The 19,878-nt window shown below is 41.1% G+C and overlaps 1 protein-coding gene across 2 annotated transcripts in view; it reads left to right on the plus strand.

The window, feature by feature from the left end:
- The window catches only part of fmt (phosphatase 6 regulatory subunit 1-like protein fmt), a 76,683-nt gene that overhangs the window by 48,055 nt on the left and 8,750 nt on the right, over positions 1 to 19,878 (plus strand). Inside the window, exons 7-14 of one of the 2 annotated variants that reach the window (XM_065226619.1) lie at positions 11,583 to 11,727; positions 11,792 to 11,933; positions 12,001 to 12,119; positions 12,193 to 12,358; positions 12,435 to 12,761; positions 12,835 to 12,926; positions 13,920 to 14,636; positions 14,701 to 15,147. In XM_065226619.1, the coding sequence (XP_065082691.1) occupies positions 11,583 to 11,727; positions 11,792 to 11,933; positions 12,001 to 12,119; positions 12,193 to 12,358; positions 12,435 to 12,761; positions 12,835 to 12,926; positions 13,920 to 14,636; positions 14,701 to 15,147 (2,155 nt within the window). Of the gene's footprint in view, positions 1 to 11,582; positions 11,728 to 11,791; positions 11,934 to 12,000; positions 12,120 to 12,192; positions 12,359 to 12,434; positions 12,762 to 12,834; positions 12,927 to 13,916; positions 14,637 to 14,700; positions 15,148 to 19,878 lie in introns of both variants that reach the window. The other variant, XM_065226618.1, reaches the window with a different exon arrangement.

The following is a 19,878-nucleotide window of genomic DNA, read 5'->3' on the forward strand; positions in this document are numbered from 1 at the left end:
TTTGGGATTATGTCGAGTCAATGTCGGATCAAACTCGGGTTGGGGTTTGATAGAAGTCAGGTTGGTGTCGGGTTGGCTTAGATTTTTCGCCGGAATTTCGACCAGAGCTCCGTTTATATGTATCACTCAATTGAATGATAGCAAGCGTTTCTCAAATAAGAATGATCCATACCTTCGACAAATGACTAAGCAACTGATATCACCCATTCGAAGGAGGTCCCCTTTGATAGCGAATAGCTGCTTTTCACATTTTCATCGAAAATGCTCAATTGATTTTGAGAATTTACAGCACTGATTCTGACACATAAGCAGCTTTGATGATTCAAAAATAACTCATAGGGAAAATGGCTCTAATGTTGCCCTATGGATTTAAGATTGGGTCCATCACAAAAAAAAATCTAGTATTTATCAATTTTATCTAGATGAACGCGTACTAATGGATATTTTTGGTCGCTATTGAAAATTTAGTCGATTGCTGAATTTATGTATAGGCCCAAATTAGGGGCATTTAGGCCGACATTACATCTTTTTCCCTATATATGGGAAATTCCGTATTTCAAAATGTTTCTGGCACATTTAAAATTTCTTAGGTCATAATTTCTGAAATCCTGGACTTAGTAAAATCAGAATTGGACAAATTTTCAAGAATCTCGAACGGATATTGAATATTTTCGAAGAACCAAAATTAAATAAAATGACATTGCAAAACTTTTACAGCTTATGAATTATAATGAATGAATTTGATGAGAATTTCCAAGCAACTATAGGGATACTTGCAAGATAATTCAGAGAATAATTCAAAGGTAAGAATTATTACGAAAACTTGAAGTGAAATCTGACGATTCCTTCCAAGTTAGTTCTGTTGAACTCCAGATGAAACGTAAGGTGAAACGTTAGGATAATTTCAAGGTAGTTCTGAATATAATCCCAAGAGAATTCTGAGTAGCATTCAAAGGAAATTTTAAGGAGAACTCCAAGGTACTTGTGAGTAGAATTTCAGGAGAACAAGGAGAATCTTAAGCGAATTCTGAAAAGAATTGGGGATGATTCCAAAGAAATTCTAATGAAAGTTTCATGATAGTTTCCAACAAAATTCTTAGAAATTTCATGGCTATTCCTGTAATAGTTTTAAGTTAAATCAGGGTTCCTAGGGAATTCTGAGGAGCAGTTCATGAAATTTACAGTATTGTTCTTAGAAAATTCTGAGGAAAATTGAGAGGGAATTCCGAGAATAATTCCATGGGAATTTCTGGAGATAGGGTATACGTCCCTAACCTCGGTCTAATATGCAGCCATAGATTACGTTTTTAATCATAACTCATCAATTAATTTACCTGCAAACGATATTCTACTGCTAAATGGTATGCTTAGATATGCTTATCATGTCGTTTGCTATCAGGAACCGCAAAAAGTTGAAAAACTTACTTTTTTTAAGACAAAAACTCACCAGGGAAATGTATGTAATATCGGTCTATTGTCCCCAAATTGGGTCTATTTATGGATGCAACTTCGTCCTATCCTGTTTGATTCTCAAAAAAAACGCTCTTGGTAACGTTTTCTTATGTATTTTTTTTTATCACTATCACTGTTAACTTAATACTCTTCATTCCTCAAAACATTTCTTAGAGAAAATTTTACGAAAACTACATTAAATCACTCAAGTTAAAAATTAAAAATTAAAAATTTCGCTTATCGTCTTTCGACCGCAGAATATCTAAATCAAAACATTGTGATGTTCATTATACAGATTTGGCAGAAAAAATCTCCCTTCCTGTTCGTTCCTTATCATCCAAATGCAAACCACATTGTTGACGTTACTCTTATTGCTATATGCTGTCAAATGAATTTCATGGGCCAAAGTTAGGAACATAGAAAAGAAATGTGTCCCTAAAGTTGGGTCCATGATTTACTTGTGAAAACGTTGTTAAACAATTAAAATAAACATAAAATATTCAAACAGTAACTGTGAGTTTTACGTCTAGTGTGTATTATCAGGTAATTCCATTCAATAAATGCCATAATCAGGCCATTTGATGATCGTCAGTGCAACCTTCCCATCTTAACCTTAGAAGTCATGGCGGCTAAAAACTCCGAACAGAGTGATATTCTCAACCAGTTTTATTACTTACGAGAGCTGAAAATGTATTGAAATGTTGTGATATAAATTGATTTGTGTGTGGTACACATTTATCAATCATCAGTGATCAATATTTTCCTTATTTTTTGTGTAATATTCCTTAATTAATTATTTATTTGCGTGATAGGCCGAATGAAAGGACTAGACCCACATTACATACCGTAACCCTACTTAGTGAATACTGGGAAAAGTTTATTTCAAGAGAATATTTTGGGAATTCCTAGGTAATACAGCGAACCTAATAAGACTTTGAAGAGAAGTATGTAGAGTGAATCAAAGAGCGTTCTAGAAAATGATAATTTCTAGAGTATTGTGGAGCAAATTGAAAGAGGAAACCAGAAAGAGTTCTAAGACGAACTTTGAAGAAATTTTAAGATGATCCTAAGGAAATCCTTGAGAAAATTCTAAACATAGATTTTTTTTCGAAATCAAAGAAAAAATAAGAGTTTTTTTTTAGAGAGAGACATTCAGGGCGTATAAAGATTGATCGCGAAAAAATCCGGACAAATTGAAAACGCTGCCATTAAGGAATTTTTTGAGTAAACTTTTTAAAAATTTCACTGGATCAAGCTAAGAGTGTATAGACTCACAGAAGGCATTGGTTGTCAAGATAAGTTCGTTTGTGTACATCATGGCTTCACCGGAGCAAGCACGTCGCGATTCTATCCTGTACGCTTGAAACAAAAATCCCGGTTTATCAGTTTTCGATCAAATTTCCTGGGCAAGAATTTTATACCTCGGTTGACCGGAAGAGTGGTGAGCAATCTGCATGAGCTAGCAAATTTACCAGGAGGAGTGCCTACGAAAGAGACTTCTACCTTTTCTGAAGCAGCATGAAGTTAATTGCCTATTCTGGCCGGACTTGGCAAGCTGCCACTACTCAAATTCCACCAAACAGTGGTACAGCGAAAATGGCGCCACAGTGGCTCCCAACGGCAACGATCTTCGTAGGGTGAAAGGGTCGTTGAATCCAGTTGGCCAGTTGGAAGTAACAAACCGATTTTATTAATCAATAACGAGGATAGCAGCGGCCCCAAATTGCTGCCTTGACGAACGCCTGAGTTGTTTGAAAAATATTCTGATTGATCAGAGCCGATTTTCACACACAAAGCTCTCGATTGGTAAGATACGGTTCAAACCAACCTTGTCCAGTCCTTGAGAGGCACCGAGCTTCTCGGGTTTGACAAGTAAATTTGACATGATCAACCCGGTCGAAAGCAGCCTTGAGCTCCATGTAAATGACGTCTGCCTGTGCTCCTGTCTCTATTTTCCGTAGAATGGAGCAAGGTTTGTTGAGACCGAACTTTCTAGTGAAGTAATTCCTCGGTAATTCTCCACGTTTCGCTTGTCTCTTTTCTTTAAAATCGGGAACATGAACGAAGATTTGCAACGAGAAGGAAATACACCTTATTGTAATGATATATTGAATAGTTAGCTTTGAGAGCGGAGAGGAAAGCTGCCATCAGGCCCAAAAGCGTTCGAGAATTTCTGCTTCTGCGAGATCCAATGTGACCGTGAAAATATCAATGCTGAACGCGTCTCTGGGAGTATCTCTGATCCCTTCTGCAAATTGGCCTAACGATTCCGTTGAGTCATTGAAAACATGCCCCGCCAGGAGGTTCCATTTTTATACAGAAGTGTAGGCTTTTTTGTTGATCGCTTAGATGAATAACAACCGGTAGCCATCCTCTTTCCTTTTTGTCCTTTCCAAACGTCCAGAATAGCTTGGGATTACGCCGGAGATTGGTCTGCAATGCAGACTCTGCATACGTCTTGAGTACTTCTTGTATAGAAAACGGTTGTACATTCGATAATCATTACTTGCAAACGAAAATAATCGCTTGGTGAACTTATTACGGGACTGGCTCTATTTGCGCTTCAAGTGCCGTAATCGAGCATTAGACCATGCAGGTCAATGGACTAACACAAGTCAAGCGAGCGCCTATCTACCTGAGCCAGTTTGTGATTCAATGCAACGAAGTCAGTTCTTCGAAAGACCAGGCTTTGTACATCAACAAAGTCTTTATAAAGAACAGCTTCCAACGCTGGATGATCGGCGTCTAAATGTATCAGAGGCTCGGGTGCCTCGGCGACACTGCACTCTTATGCGGTGACTTCGTTCGCCAGCACAAGATCAGCCAGCCGAGAGTTTCTATTTGGTACAGAATTAATTTGCGTTAAACCATGCAGGCTGAAACCATCCAAAAGAGAACAACAGCAGGAAGCAGGTATGTACGACAGAAGAATGCCAATGGTTGGATGATCATTCGCAGAAGTATTCTAAACAAGCGCAGATTGGTTTTGGTCGTCAATAGCAGAGCTAGATCGGTGTGATATAATCGGGACAATACAGCAGCAATGGAACTGGTATGGTTCTCAACGCTGCTCAAATTAGATTTACAGTCAGGATGAAGGTACATAACGCCGATGCTTATAATGTTGTATGATGTGGTAATCTTCACCCATAACTGCTCAAGAGAACAGCTGACCGGAGCAGGATCGAGGCAACAGTTCAGTCGTTTGGAAGCCGCAATCAAGACGCCACCACCACGTGATTTGGCTCTGTTCGTCCGGTTACGGTAATTACGAAAAAACTGAGAACATACTGCCAAATAATCTCTCGGTCTCGGTAAGAACTATTGCAACAGTAGTCTAGGCAAAAATCTTAACGAACTTACTTTTGTTTCCTTCAAAGTCGGAATTGGTTTGCAGCTGCAGGAACAAGCCCTCTTTGGATCGACGTGGCAACAAGGAATAGTATTTCGTCCATTCGATTCCAAGCAATCATCGTCGGATCGGCCTATTTTTCGCTTCGGACCCACAACACAGTAGTTCACTGGGCGCCCTAGATATCGGTGCAGCCTCACAGATGATCAGCTGTTCAACTGATATGGCAACAACCACAACAACACAGTCCCGAAACACAACCACTCCTTTACATTCAGACTCCACTGATAGACAGCAGCAATTCACTAACAATATACATTGTACGTCCACGCTGTACTACCAGAATGTACGTGGGTTTCGCACCAAAACAAACCAAGTACTGCTAGCACTATCCCAATCTGACTACGATGTGATAGCTTTCACCGAAACCTGGCTCGGTGCTGATATTTCAAATTCTGAATTATCACACAACTATACAATCTATCGCTGTGATCGCAACGCCACAACAAGCCAATTTCGACGAGGTGGTGGTGTTTTGGTCGGCGTCCGTAATGCATTGAACAATGCCGCTGTTTCGATTGCTGGTACCGAGTGTCTGGAGCAAATAATCGTTCGGATCAAGCTGCCTACATTTGAACTCTTCGTCTGTTGTATTTATCTCCCTCCCAACAGCGACAATGCATTGTATGAACAGCACTGTTCATGTGTTCGAAGACTGATGGATCAAGCGGGTGATCGTGGTTTGGTTGTTGTTGTTGGTGACTACAATCTACCCTTCTTGAATTGGGACCATGATGATGAATTGCGAAGTTTGCTACCTACAAATACGTCTTCTGAGCAGGAGTTCACTGTGGTTGAATCGTTCATCGCTAATGGTCTGCATCAGTTAAATCATTATGGTAATGCGAATGGAAGGATACTAGATTTAGTTTTCTCTACTGATATCAATGTACTCGAGCTTGTGGAGCCCCCGTCACCGCTACTGCGTGTTGATGAACATCATAAACCCTTGGTGCTTGTGATTGAAACTGCAAGCGAATGTGAAATTTCCCGAGCAACTGATCCGTTAGATTTTGACTTCAAGCGATGTGATTTTGCAGTTTTGAGCTCAATGATTTCGGACGGCGGATGGGTGAATCTTCTAATTGGTTGCAGTGTCGGCGGTATCGATATTCTACGACAAGCTTTATGGAATCATCAGCGAAGTTGACGGATCGACACCCACAGGAAGAAACAACCATGGTGGAACAATGAACTGCAACGGCTGCGTCTACGCAGGGCAAGGAAGCGTTACTTTCGGTCTAGGAATGAACAGCATAAGGCTGAGCTGCGCTACTTAGAGAGCGAATATAACTCTTTGCATGCACAATGCTTTCGCTGCTACATTCATCGTACTGAAGCAAGTTTGAAACAGGACCCCCAACAATTCTGGCAATATGTGAAGACCCGTAAGTGATCCAACGGAATGCCTCGACATCTTCGTTACCAAGGTGAGGCAGCTGAATCTCCATCAGAATCTGCAAATCTGTTCTCAGCGTTCTTTCGAAGTGTGCAAAGTAATAACCGGCCACCTTTGACTGAATCGTACTTGAGCAATTTGCCGCACTACGACTTCTCTCGGCAAGATGTTTTTGCTAAGCTGGTTTCTATCGACACTTCGAAAGGAGCAGGTCCAGATCGTCTGTCACCTTTCTTCATCAATCGGTGTGCGGAGTCAATCGCGTTGCCTGTGAGTATATTCTTCAACAGATCTCTTTCGGAGGGCATATTTCCCAACAAATGGAAAACTGCAGCCATCACCCCCATGCATAAAAGTGGTAATGTTAATGACGTCGAAAATTATCGTGCAATTTCGATTTTGAGTTGCTTTCCTAAAGTCTTGGAGAGTCTTGTCCATGATTCTTTGTATCGTAACGTTCAACATGTGATATCAGAGAGTCAGCATGGATTTGTCCGGAAGCGGTCAACAACAACCAACCTGATGTGCTACGTTTCTTCTCTTGTGGACAGCCTTGAAAAGCGACAACAGGTCGATGCAGGTTATGTTGACTTTTCTAAAGCATTCGACAAAGTGCCGCATGCACTGGCAGTGGAACAACTCAAACGCATGGGATTCCCTCAGTGGCTTACTCAATGGATTGAATCGTACTTGTCTGAGCGTTGGACTTTTGTACGCCTCGGTGGAACCTCATCTGAAACGTTCTCAATTTGGGACCATTACTTTTCGTGCTGTTTGTTAACGATCTGTGCGGACTCATCAGATCACCGAAGTACATGTTCGCTGATGACCTGAAATTCTTCCGCCTGATAACCTCCATGGTCGATTGTTGCGCTCTTCAGATGGATATCGACTCGCTTCTTGAATGGTGCTCGTTAAACGGAATGGAAGTGAATATTCGTAAATGTAACATCATCTCGTTCAACCGATCTAGGACAACTTCCATTTTCGATTATAAGATGAACGCTTCAAGTGTCAACCATGTGTCATCAATCAAGGATCTTGGATTAATACTTGACAGTAAGCTGAAATTCACCGAGCACATTGCAACAACCACCGCCAAAGCATATGCGATACTAGGATTCATCAAGCGCAACACGCAGCAATTTGAGGATGTATACTGTCTAAAAACATTGTATTGTTCGCTAGTGCGTAGCATACTGGAATAGATTCAACGTAACTTTGTCCGCTACGCTCTACGACTGCTACCATGGAACGATCCGGTTGTTCTACCGCCGTACGAGGATCGCTGTGCTTTAATTCGTCTTTCAACATTGGCTGATAGAAGGATTCTTCTGCAACGGCTGTTCATATTCGACATTCTGGACAACAATGTAGATTATGCTGAACTTCTAGGGAAAATCCAGTTCAATGCACCGGCTAGGCAGACGCGACAAAATGACCTTCTCCGTATTCCTCAGCATCGTACTGTCTACGGTCAAAACAATCCACTGGATGTTTGCTGCCGTCGTTTCAACGAATCGCGTGAAGATTATGATTTTAATATTTCGAAAACCATGTTTAAAGATAGGATTAGTTCTTCAACTAGACATTAATAATTCTGTCTGTGCGTTTTTGTTATACGAAGACAAGTAAATAAATAAATAACATAAAATAAAAATAAAAGTCGTCAATCTTAGTTCGCAGGCCACGAACATTTTGATAATACATCACATGGCCATCGGAAAGGCGAGGTTCAGTCGGCGGTGAAGATGACGTTGCGCTGAAACGTAGAGGCTGATCAGACGAGGACGAAGTTTTAATAAACGCATACTTGCCTGAAATCGAAGGTTGAAAGACCCCTTCAGCGTTGTTCTCAACCACAGGGCCAGAATGATTACGGTGGCAGGTGTCAAACGCGACTGCGTTGCGAGGCTTAGGGGCTCTCATGAGGCGGTAGGTAATGTGTTTTGGGCTGACATTTTCCACAGCCTATGTGTTCAATTTTGGTTATTGCTGAATATCAAACACCGAGAACTTTTTGAGATTTGTACCGGTAAAATCGGGTACCGGGAATTTTGGAATTGAAATTCACTGGCCACCCTCTTTTACTTAGTAGTACTTAGCAGTACTTAGATCTATTGTGATATATTCCCCGTTTTAATATTGCTTTATCAGCATGTTGTAACACAATTTTATGAAGCGACCGACATAGACTGACCGTAAGCATTTTCCCAGTTAGGTATTACATTTCGAATGAATTGCACTACTTGGCTGGGAACTGAATTCCAAATATCAAAGGGTTCTGTCAGCCCCTTATCCAGAAAAATACGCCTCTTATTGAAGATTGCTGTACAAGAGCATAGCAGGTGTTCATAGTCTTCTTTTTCTATGCCACATAATCGACACATGTCATCTTGAAGTTTTCCTATTAGCTTCCAGTGATATTTATATGGACAGTGCCCTGTTAATAAACCAGTGTACTTACTGAGATCTTTCTTTGATAGTAAAAGAATTTTTCTAGTCATTGAAATGCTCGGATTAATAAACCGTTTCGACTGCCTAGTAATGAGAGTGTTGTTCCAATTGTTCTCCACTTTCATTTTTTCCAATTTCTTGAACTCCATTCTAAGAGAGCAAGCAGAAACTCCACAGAATGGTTCTGGTCCTATAAATTGTTGAGATGATCCAAGCCTAGCTAGTGTGTCGGCTTTCTCATTCCCTTGAATTCCACAGTGACCAGGAACCCAAAATAAGTTCACTTGGTTTTGGCAGGCCAATTTTTGGAGTGACATTGCACATTCCCATACAAGTTTAGAATTACATGTTGCTGATTTCAAAGCATTCAGTGCTGCTTGGCTATCAGACATAATGCAGATATTCGAATGTCTACAATTTCTACGCAAGCAAATTTTAGAACATTCAAGAATTGCTTGGACTTCTGCTTGGAACACGGTAGGCCAGTAGCCCATAGATATTGAGATATTTATACCTGTTACCTCTGCTCCTACACGATTATCCAATCTAGAGCCGTCTGTTTAAAAGACAACTGATCCTGGACGAATGTTTGGTCCCCCATTGTCCCACAAATCGCGATCCGCATCTGCTACATTGTGAAGACGATCGAAGTGATATTTTTTCTTCATCCAATCCTCATTTTGTAACACAATAGATTCAATATTGAACATTTTTAGGATGCTCATATGTCCTCAAAGATCACCTTCAAGGAAGTACTGTGACCGTCGGATCCTTAATGCACTCCTTTCGGATTCTAATTGAATAAATTGGTGCAACGGAAGCAGATAAAGTAGAGCATCTAGTGTCATACTTGGTGTGCTACTCATTGCACCAGTTATTGAGAGAGTAGCTAGTCTTTGCAGCGTCCCCAGCTTTTTCTGAGCTGATTTTTCATTGGTTTTAGGCCACCAAACCAATGATGCATAGGTTATTCTGGGTCTTACAATCGTCAAATAAATCCAGTGGATCATTTTAGGTTTTAGTCTCCATTTCCTACCAAAAGTTTTTTTACTTATCCAAAGAGCATTTGTTGCTTTACTAATGACTTGCTCTAGATGCGAATTCCAACTTATAGCCACCCTCATCCTGTACCGAAAATAAAAAGTAAGAGGTTGTATCCAAGACACGACCGTAGATTTGACGCAGGATTACGTGCTCAGTATCAATATTCGGCGACTGTGTTAGGGAAACCACAAAACAAAATTACGCATTTCCGTGTACAAAACGCACGAAATTTTCGGTTTATTCAATAGATAATAAAAATAGCGAAAATCGATTGGAGGAATGTCTTGCTAAAATTGTCCAATCGCGAGGATATTCGCGATTAATCATATAAATTCGAGATATTTTGTTTTTTTTTTTTTGTTTTTCTAGCTTTCTGGAGAAAATCCTACCTTAATTCTAAGTGTTTGTGGGTAATTGACAAGGTCATGTGGTATTCGGTCATTGCTTTAATTTTTATGCACCACAAACGTTTGCCTACTGGGTACATTATCTACATTACAGCTTTGTGGGTGATGTAATTAATTAATTTATCTTTATTAGGGAGGCTTTCAGCCTTGGGCTGGTTCGCCTCCATGTGGGTGATGTAGCAGCGAGGTGAGCGAACGTTCAATTAAAATTATCTCTTAAATAACAATAATTTATGGTGGTCCTGAAAAGAACCATTTTGTCGTGATGGTTGTGTAATGCTGAGCTATTATCGGCGAAGTGTATGTTGTTTGGAACAAGGCACGCTTGGCATAGATAGCCCACAGCGGATCACGACGAACAACTGAATCCGATCAGTAGCGGTGCGGCTTCTTCCTCCTTCTTCGGTGAATCCAGGGCTCTTCTGGACAGTCTTGATAGCTAGCTGCTTTCAGAGAGCCTTTCGTTGTATACTGGACAAACATGTACAACGCCACGCGCCGAAATGATGCTGATGATGACGACCGGACACCATGGACCACGGTCACGCGGTGATTTAATAAACATCGTTCGGCCAGACCGGATGGAATTCGATTTTGAAATCTGTATTTGGGAAAGCGCTTTTTGCAAGCAATCGGTGATAATTTTGATCACCATTGCAACAATTCGACATTTGTATAATTTTCAATAGTGACCTATTGAAAATCGATAATGTGTTCATTTTAGCAGATTCGTAGAAAAAAAATCCAAGCGATTGGCTTGTTTAGAATTAAAATCACAGAGCCATAAATGGTCAAAACCTAACCACTTTTCGTAACGCGGTCGATTTTGGTTTTTTGAAATTTTACACCCAATATGTTGCAGAAAGACGTTATCCAACGTCAAAACCGGGGATTTAAAAATGGAAATACGCTGGCCACTCTGCATTAGGCTAATTTGTTTTTCATCACTGAGTCGAGTACTTTCAATTAAAGGTACCTAAGCAAAGTAAACTCTCACTTATTCGATGTTTTCCTAACTAGCAAATTTGTTAAACTTGCTCAGCGGTCCTTTCAATATCGAGCTAGGGAAAGTTGACTGTTGCAGATACAGTATCTTTTACACGTTATTTTTTTCTTCCAAAACAAGATTTATTTTCGAATCGATGTGTACAGTTTAAGCGTGTGACACGGAGTTTGATTTATGTAGTGATTTGTTTGCAAAAAAAAGAACTGATTTAAAAACAATTATCTATCTTTACTTTTCTGAGGCATTACCAGTTTTGAGTTTATTTAGTTCATTCCGATTCATCATTCAATGTAATGTATGCAATAAGGTAGAATGTTAGTTTGGCACAATCGTAGTTGTCGTGCGTCGTTCATTTAGAGGAATGCCGGTTTTGAATTGTCTTAATTTCCTTCCCATCCGGAACAGTTACATCCGATCCCATCCTGGACACGTTGGAAAATGAAGCCACCACCCAAATGTTACTGGACATCATCCTGAAGGAGAACAGCGAAGAAAGCGCCATCATCGGTGGCATCCGAATTGTTCTGCGACTGCTGGAGAATACGATCATGTGCGTGTCCGTTTTGCGTTGGAACTGATTTGAATTTGTCATTTGAAAATTTTCTATTCCGCAGACAAGAGCCGGTCTCCGATACTGCTCTCCAGATGGTCATCGATGCCGAGAAAGAACACCATGACACCGTCGTGCTTCGCTTAGTCAAGGTCATACACCCGAGAATGCTTGAGTTTATTCACATTTTAACGAATCCGCCTCAGGTTGGTAGAAAAGCAAAGTTTGCGATGCTCTGGTCCATTACTAATGATTTGAAAATTCACCCGACAGAAAGCCGACATTATTACCACGGTCGGCGTACTTTCACCACCTCTAGGAAACGTGAGACTTCAGATTTGTAATTTATTTACAGTATTAATAGAAACCGAGAACAGTGATGTTATCAGGACGTTAGTATTTCCCCGTTTTTAAACCGTCAATAGGATTGATTATCAAGATTTTGTTCATGTCTTTTTTTTTCAGAATATGCGGATCAGATTTTTATAGTACATTGCTCAACCTTTTTAAGCAATATTGTTGGAACAATTTTTTGCATAATCAGGCCAAGGTGTGCGTCAACTACGCCATACAATCGTTCGACCAGCAGGAGGGTGAAACCAAGCTGCTTACCTCGGACCTGCAGCGACATGTGAGTTTGTACAATTTGCGTTGCTTGAATTACGCTTATCAATGGTGCTTAACGGTTGTTCATCCCGTACCCTCAGATTATCTGCGATTGCAAACTGGCCGCCCGGCTGGTGGACCTGTGGTACTACAACGAGGAGATGCAAACGCCACAGCAGCCACCATCGGAGGAGTCGGACGAGGAGCAGGAGCAACAATCGCCACGCAAGTGCCGCCGGCTCGGTTACATGGGCCACCTGATCGAGATGTTCGAGGCCCTGGTCACGAACATGAACGTATCGGAGGAGTTTTGTGCCTTAGTCGAATCGACCCTCGAAGGGGACTACATGAAAGACCGCTGGCGGCGTGTGATCGACACCGAGGATGGTGAGCTGAGTACAATACTTGAACTGCAGAAGCGGTTTTTGGTAAGTGGCAGCAAGGTCATGACTCTTTATTTTAATTGGGGTCTTTAATATTTTACTTTTAATTCGTCACCAGGCTGACCACGATCCATATCAGAAGAAAGACTATTCCTCCGATGTTACGATATTCCCGAAGGAGATTGACAACAACCTTAAGGATTACATTAAGTAAGTATTGTTGATCTCGCCAAAAAGGAGTGTATGATTGCATAATAATTTACGTGCAATTCTGGTAGCATTTCGTACACAAATTGATTGTTGTTCCTGATAATTACCACGATTAATGGGGTGTTTACACTTGTGCTGATTCACGCCTGCCGTTCGTAAACCAATCGTTATTAGCATGATGTTAACACAAACTTGATCAGATGACTCCAATTGTGGTTAATCAGCATTGTGAATCAGGCCATAAACGATAACTTAATCGCTGATTCGTTAATGTGAACGATATGAAACTCGTTAAGGATATAGCAGGTTTCCCGAGCAAAGCTGGTAATCAAATTAAAATCAAAATTTTCTGTTATGATGTAATTTATTTTGAATACTCCAGTTGATCTCATTTTGGTTGGTTCACACTGTTGAATAAAACGGGAAACTATTCCTGCTTTCAATTAAATCAATTTGATTCCTAAATGGTAAATGGTTAGTATTCGTGCTTATCACGCACGAAAGACTTGACTTTAAAGCTCACCCGGACAAGTCACGAATGAACTAAAATGTGTTAAACATAACAAATAAATAATAATCGTTAGTTCAACGACATAAGAACCTAAATTACATTTTTAACCAGCTGTTATTAGCAGAACTTGAAATTAAGCTGTTTTCAATTATGTGTCGCGGCAATCAAAATCAAAATAAGTTTTCAAAATGATAGAAACTTCAAACGATTTGCTTTCATTTTGTTAATCGACTTTGCTCGGGTTCTGGTTCCAGAGGCAGTGATGGCTTCTGGACTCCAGCATTGCGGATCAGAGTTCAAATCGAAAAATTAGTTTCAAATTTGGATTGGATTTGATAATCAACAAAACAAACCAAACCATACCAAAATCTTAAACGGAATGCAATTATCAGTGACTAGAGCTTGACTGGTGATCAATTTCCATACTCGGACTAACTATATATCCATTCTTCTCATCATCCCTTCTATACTTCCCCGAGCAGCAACGCCGTGATGGACCTGAGCAGCATGAACAACAGCTCCTCGTTCGAACTGTTGGGCTTTACCAACTCGGTAGAACAGTTAACCAAATTGTTCGATGAGGCTGTGGGCACTGCCAATGCATTTATCATGCCCGGCATGGACAGTGACATGTTCGGCGAGGAAGACGACGACGACGGCCACGAGGGGAGTGCTGAGGAGACTCGAAACTTTTACATGGGTCGCGGTAGAATACCAGCGCAGAGTGACGATTCCGACCCGGGAGATGGGGGTGGTGGCCATAGGCCTTACGATGATGATCTCAAGAATGCGATTGATTTGTTCATTAACAAGAGTGCCTGGCCGTCGGACGCCAACTCGGCGGAAAATGCTGACCCGTGGGGCTCCGGTGACGAACCCAGCGGAATGGACCAGAACCCGGACGGGATATCCGATGCATGGGCTAACTTCGGCTCGGACAGTTTCGCCGATTTCGATTCGCACTTTACGGATTTCCAAATGGCATCGAACACGACGACAGCGGCGGCGCCAACCAAGGCGAACAACGACGCCAATGATGCGTCGAAATCTTTCTTTGATAATAATGAAAACATCGCTCTCGATAGCTTTACGGACAAGAACAACGATGCATTCGCAACGGCCGATATGTTCGATGCTAGCGCGACGCAATCCTCACAGCCTTCGCTTAGTTCGACGGTTGATCCCGTCAGCAGCTCAAAGTAAGAAGATTCAAATCGTGCGAGCTTGAAAAAATATTGCATTAAATATATCTTTTATTCCCAGTATTACAACCAACGACAATGCCGTGGTAACAGAACCAAATCAACCCGAATCGACAACCACCACCAACAATGAAACTGATGATGCTAGGAATAGTAACGTAGCAGCAGTAGCAAACGATGTGCCATTATCCGTACCCGTAGTTGAGCAAGGTAGTAGTTGTGAAGAGCAACAGCAATCGACGAGTATTCCAACGACGACAGAAGAAGCAGCGGCAACCAATGGAACTGAACTAACAGATGATAGTACTACTACTAGCAGTAGGTGTGATGTGAAAGAGGAGAAAGAACAAGACCAACCATTGCTGCAGTCGAATGTGATTTCTACTACCGTGGAAGAGGCGGCAGCGGTGACAGTGGAAGCTGACACGAATGGTCCGGTTGAGAGCGATGATGGCGCCGAATTCGAAGATGCACAAGATACGGTCCCGGATGTGGTGGCTGATGATGGGTAAGTTGAAAGGTTCATGGATTCTTAGTATATTTTGATGGTTGTATTATGGAGAAAACAGACGTCACATTTTAATTGAGCGTCAAGAAGGAAAACAGACAACACACTTACAAACAAAACGATCTGCTTAGATTTAAGACAATACGTGAATTTCCCTATTGGAAAAATAGTTTAAGAATTTCAGAAAGTATTCCAAATTCAGGATCTTACTTTTTTCTGCATCCGAGATCTGGAAAAGTTTTCAATGTTACCTTACCTCGAATTACCTTGCATATTGCATTCTTCAACTTTCTTTGGAATGTTCTTATGAATGTGCTTAGAATCATTATGGATTCATTTAGCATAATGGCCGTTTGGCATAAACACGAACAAAGAACAGCTTATGTTCAAAAGAAGTGTTGAACCGAAAACTACAAATCAAGAAGACTGGCAACTCTTCAAAAAATCAAGTTATGATTGTCGTAAAAAGTGAAACTTTTCTTTCTTTGCTTTATGCTGATAACTAGTAAAATCCCAGCTGAAATTGAACAGATGGTAAGTAAATTTGTTTTCAAGATTAAAACTATGGCTATCATGGTGGGACCTTCCTCGAACATAAATTTGCTATCTCAGAATTATCCTCCACTTTTCCCTTTAGTGATGCATTTATGAGCATTTATGGTGCATTAGTAAAATGCATGCCCGTTCCGTACGGCCTTGGCACCTGACCACAGCGGGGGAGTTAAGTTGTGACGCTCGGCAACTCGGCACAGTACTCGCTGACCATTTGAATGTCACTGGCCAATCCGACACTGTTGTTATCATCCTCTGGAAGGGGTCGGTAGATTCCAAGAATTGTTAAAGCATACAGAAGATCACTATCCGGTGGTTTCATGTTCTGACAACATCTTAAATGGAAATATATTCTTTATCAATACGTACCGTTTGGGATTGTAGTTCTTCAACCTTTCATTTTCATTTTCTCTTACATTAGATACTGCTACGCCTTCTGTTGGATTGTGATGTAGGTATCGTTGTTTTGGCGCCGTTTTACAACAATGCCACGAATCGACTTGAGTCTATTCAGAGGATTGTTTGTTGATTTGTTCGCTATGCTCTTTGTTGGCTACCCTGGAGAGACCCTGTGAACCTCCCTAATTATGAAAGTCGATGTAACTTGCTGAGCCTACAACTTCTCAGTGTTCGCCGTGACGTCGCTAAGGCTGTCTTCATCGCCGATCTCCTGCGTTCGGACATTGACTGTAGTTCACTTTTGCAACAGCTTAACATTAATATAAGACGAGTCAATTTGCGAACCCACTCTTTCTTTACGATCTCGACTTCTCGCACAAACTATGGTGCAAACGAACCAATCACTAGCATGTGTAAACATTTTAATAAATGTTATAACTTTTTTTACTTCACTGCTTCCCGTGCTAGCCTTAAGTATTTATTCTATCATTTTTTTATCATCCTGATTAAGTAAAGATTAATGTTGCCAGATTTAGTTTAAATATATATGTATCTGTAGAATTTTATGTTATCTGTTGAAACGAAAAGAACAGGTTTTCCGCCCACTTGAGAAGGGGCAAGGTTGGTCCTTCTGAAGTGGGCCTTTCCTCTCAAAATAAATAAATAAAGAAATTCCGAGGGTATTTAATTGAGAGGATATTAGAAAAATAATTTCAAGCAAATTCTGAGGAAAGTTTCAAGGGAATCTGAAAGATCCCAAGGGATTCTAATTTTTAAGATATCATTCCAACGGAATTCTGAGAAAAGTTTTATGGGAATTCCAAGGATAGTTCCAAAGGTATCTTGAGAAGAATTTCTGGGGAATTCAAAGTAGAATTCCAGGTAATTTTAGAAGATCTATAGGATAATTCTGAGAAGAATTTCAAGAAAATTCTGATGCTGCATGGAAATTTAAAGAGAGTTCAAGTAAATTTTAAATATGTAGAATAATTGAAGGAGCCTGCAGTGAATTTTTTAACGAATCATTTCTTGTACTCGAGCTTGTACTTGTACGTAGATATATTCGTTCTTGTGCGATCGTACCGCATATGTTACGGTCAACTCGGCTCGATCCCGCACTATCAACATCACGTCTGGTGTACCCCAAGGAAGCGTTCTGGGACCACATTTTTATCAATGCCCTGTGTTTGCTGCTTTCCTCGTTCAAGCTTTCATTCGCTGATGACCTACAAATCTATCGTGTCATAGCTTCTCGTCTGGAATGTACTGCCCTACAAGAAGACATTGATACTATGCTGGTATGGTGTGGCAATAACGGCTTGCGGGTTAATAACAAGAAGTGTAAAATTAATACCTTCGGCCGCTGCAATAATCCCATTATTCATCAATGCAGGATGGAAACGGCATCATTGGAACGTGTGTCGTCCATCTGCGACCTCAACTCGAAGCTCAGATTTAACGAACACGTGAGCATTACGACTGCCAAAGCTTTTTCTCTGCTGGTATTCATACGTCGCCACGCTTCTGAGCTCACCGACATCCACGCTTTAAAAACACTCTACTGCTTGTTGGTTCGTAGCATTCTGGAGTACGCAGCTCCGATTTGATCCCCTTATTATGTAGCTCATGTTCTCGTGATAGAACGGGGACAGAAACGGTTGTTACGTTTTGAACTGAGTCAACTTCCCTGGAACGATCCGACCGATGCAAGCTCATAGGATTGGAGCCACTTTCTGTCAAAAGAGTAACGATGCAGCGGCTATTTCTCTTCGATGTCATTGGAGGATCTATCGACCGCCCTGAACTTCTCGCACAGATTCCACTTAACATTCCTCCCCGACAAAGCTTTAATAGCAGTCCCATACTGTGGGGTACACCCATAGAGGTAACTCTAAGACCAGAAGGTCCCGAAGAAACGTGCTCAACTTTTTGACTCAGCTCTGGTACTTTCTTTGAACCCAAGCTAATCGATTCACCCCTCAAAACATAGGAAAATCCACTAATCCCTAATTTTATCTGTCAAACTTTCATAGCGAATCAAAACAAACATAGTGTAGTACTGGAATTTATACTAGAATGGGGTACGTTAGTCGATTTGCTTGGGACCAATAGGCTAGTCAAGTAGTGAGCCAATTTAAAATCGCTAGTTTCGTATTGATTGTTGGTAGGATCGTGGTAGTAGATCGACCGGAGATGAAGCCATGTTGGTCTTCGCTTAAATACTGCTTGCAATGAGAGAGCAGAGACTTTATAATTCGAATAGCTTCGAAATTGCTCACAACGATGTAATTCCACGATAACTATCCACGTCCCGTTTACTACTCTTTTTATATACAGGGAACATATGTGCAAATTTCTTGGCAAATTTCCAGTTTGATGGAAAAATGGCACACGAGATGGACAATCGGAACAGATGTTGTAGCGGTGATAGTAAGTTAGCGATATCTATGCTTCTTCAGAAAAACTGAAGGACCACCATTCGGTATAGGGTTAAAAGAATGCTTTAGTTTTAGTCACTTCGGTGTTGACAACAATTCCACCCAGAGCTTGACTGGAAAGTGGAACGTTGCTTGTTGCTAGGGTCACGTATTCGTTGGTTAAGCTCTCGTCAGAGAAGATACTTGCAAACTTGTTGGAGAACAAAAGGCAAACCTCATGGATGATGGTAGACCGGACGCTCTGCGCTGCTCCTTCACGTACGTCCAGAAAGACCTCCTTTGAATCCCGCGCAGATTATGCTAGTAGCATCGACGGCTGACTCGCTTGAACTGTTAATTGAGCTTAACATAGTGACGTTTCAGCGGCATCGTGCGATATTTAGTGAATTTCTTTAAAGCGGCTCGCTTCATCGATTTCAGCTTCTTCAATTCGTTCGTCTGCCAAGGGAGATGCGATGCAATCTGGTTAACGCTCTTAGGGACGTGTCTGTCAATGACATAAGCTGAACATCTGAAAAAGTTTGAGTAGCGGTTATGTTTTCCCAATCAATGGTTGACACAATTGATTGGTCACTCCGCACAGTTTGCCAAAAATATAGTTGGGCACACTCATTGGCACTGTTTTGCATCCATGGATAGATTTTTTATAATCTTTAAAGTAACTGGCAACGCTGTACTACCACCTGTTAGAAACTAACGATTTAAAATTGGCTCACTACTTGACTAGCCTATTGGTCCCAAGCAAATCGATTAACGTACCCCATTCTAGTCGACATTCTAGTACTACACTATGTTTGTTTTGATTCGCTATTAAAGTTTGAAAGATAAAATGAGGGGTTCGTGGATTTTCCTAAGTTTCGAGGGGTGCATCGATTACCTTGGGACCAAAGATAGTACCAGAGCTGAGCCAAACAGTTGAGCACATTTATTCGGTACCTTCTGGTCTTAGAGTTACCTCTATGGTACTACTTCTGCGCCTGTGTCAGATCATTGTTGTTGACAATTGCAAATTTGCGTTGGATGCGGATAAACTCAACCGCGAGTTTTCGGTCAAGACATGCCATAGGTTCCCCAAAACCGAGTTGGATTTCCCAGCAGTGCATATCCTAATGCCTGTCCGAAGCAGTCGAAGCAGTACACGATCAGTTGCAGTAAATACATCAAAACCAGGGCAATCGCTACTGCGCTGGAAATGAGAGAACAGCTGTTCGGAAGGTCAAATCAAAAAAATCAAAACTTTTAAACTATCAAGATCAGGACGATCGGAGTGACTCGTGGTGAAACCGAGCAGTAATTTATCGCACGATTATGCAACGGCCATTTCATCGTAGAAAACTGCAGC

This window comes from Ochlerotatus camptorhynchus, unplaced genomic scaffold (genome assembly GCF_037179485.1).
Source record: "Ochlerotatus camptorhynchus isolate MF236.1 unplaced genomic scaffold, CSIRO-AGI_Acam_v1.1 ptg000257l, whole genome shotgun sequence".
Taxonomy (NCBI): domain Eukaryota; kingdom Metazoa; phylum Arthropoda; class Insecta; order Diptera; family Culicidae; genus Ochlerotatus; species Ochlerotatus camptorhynchus.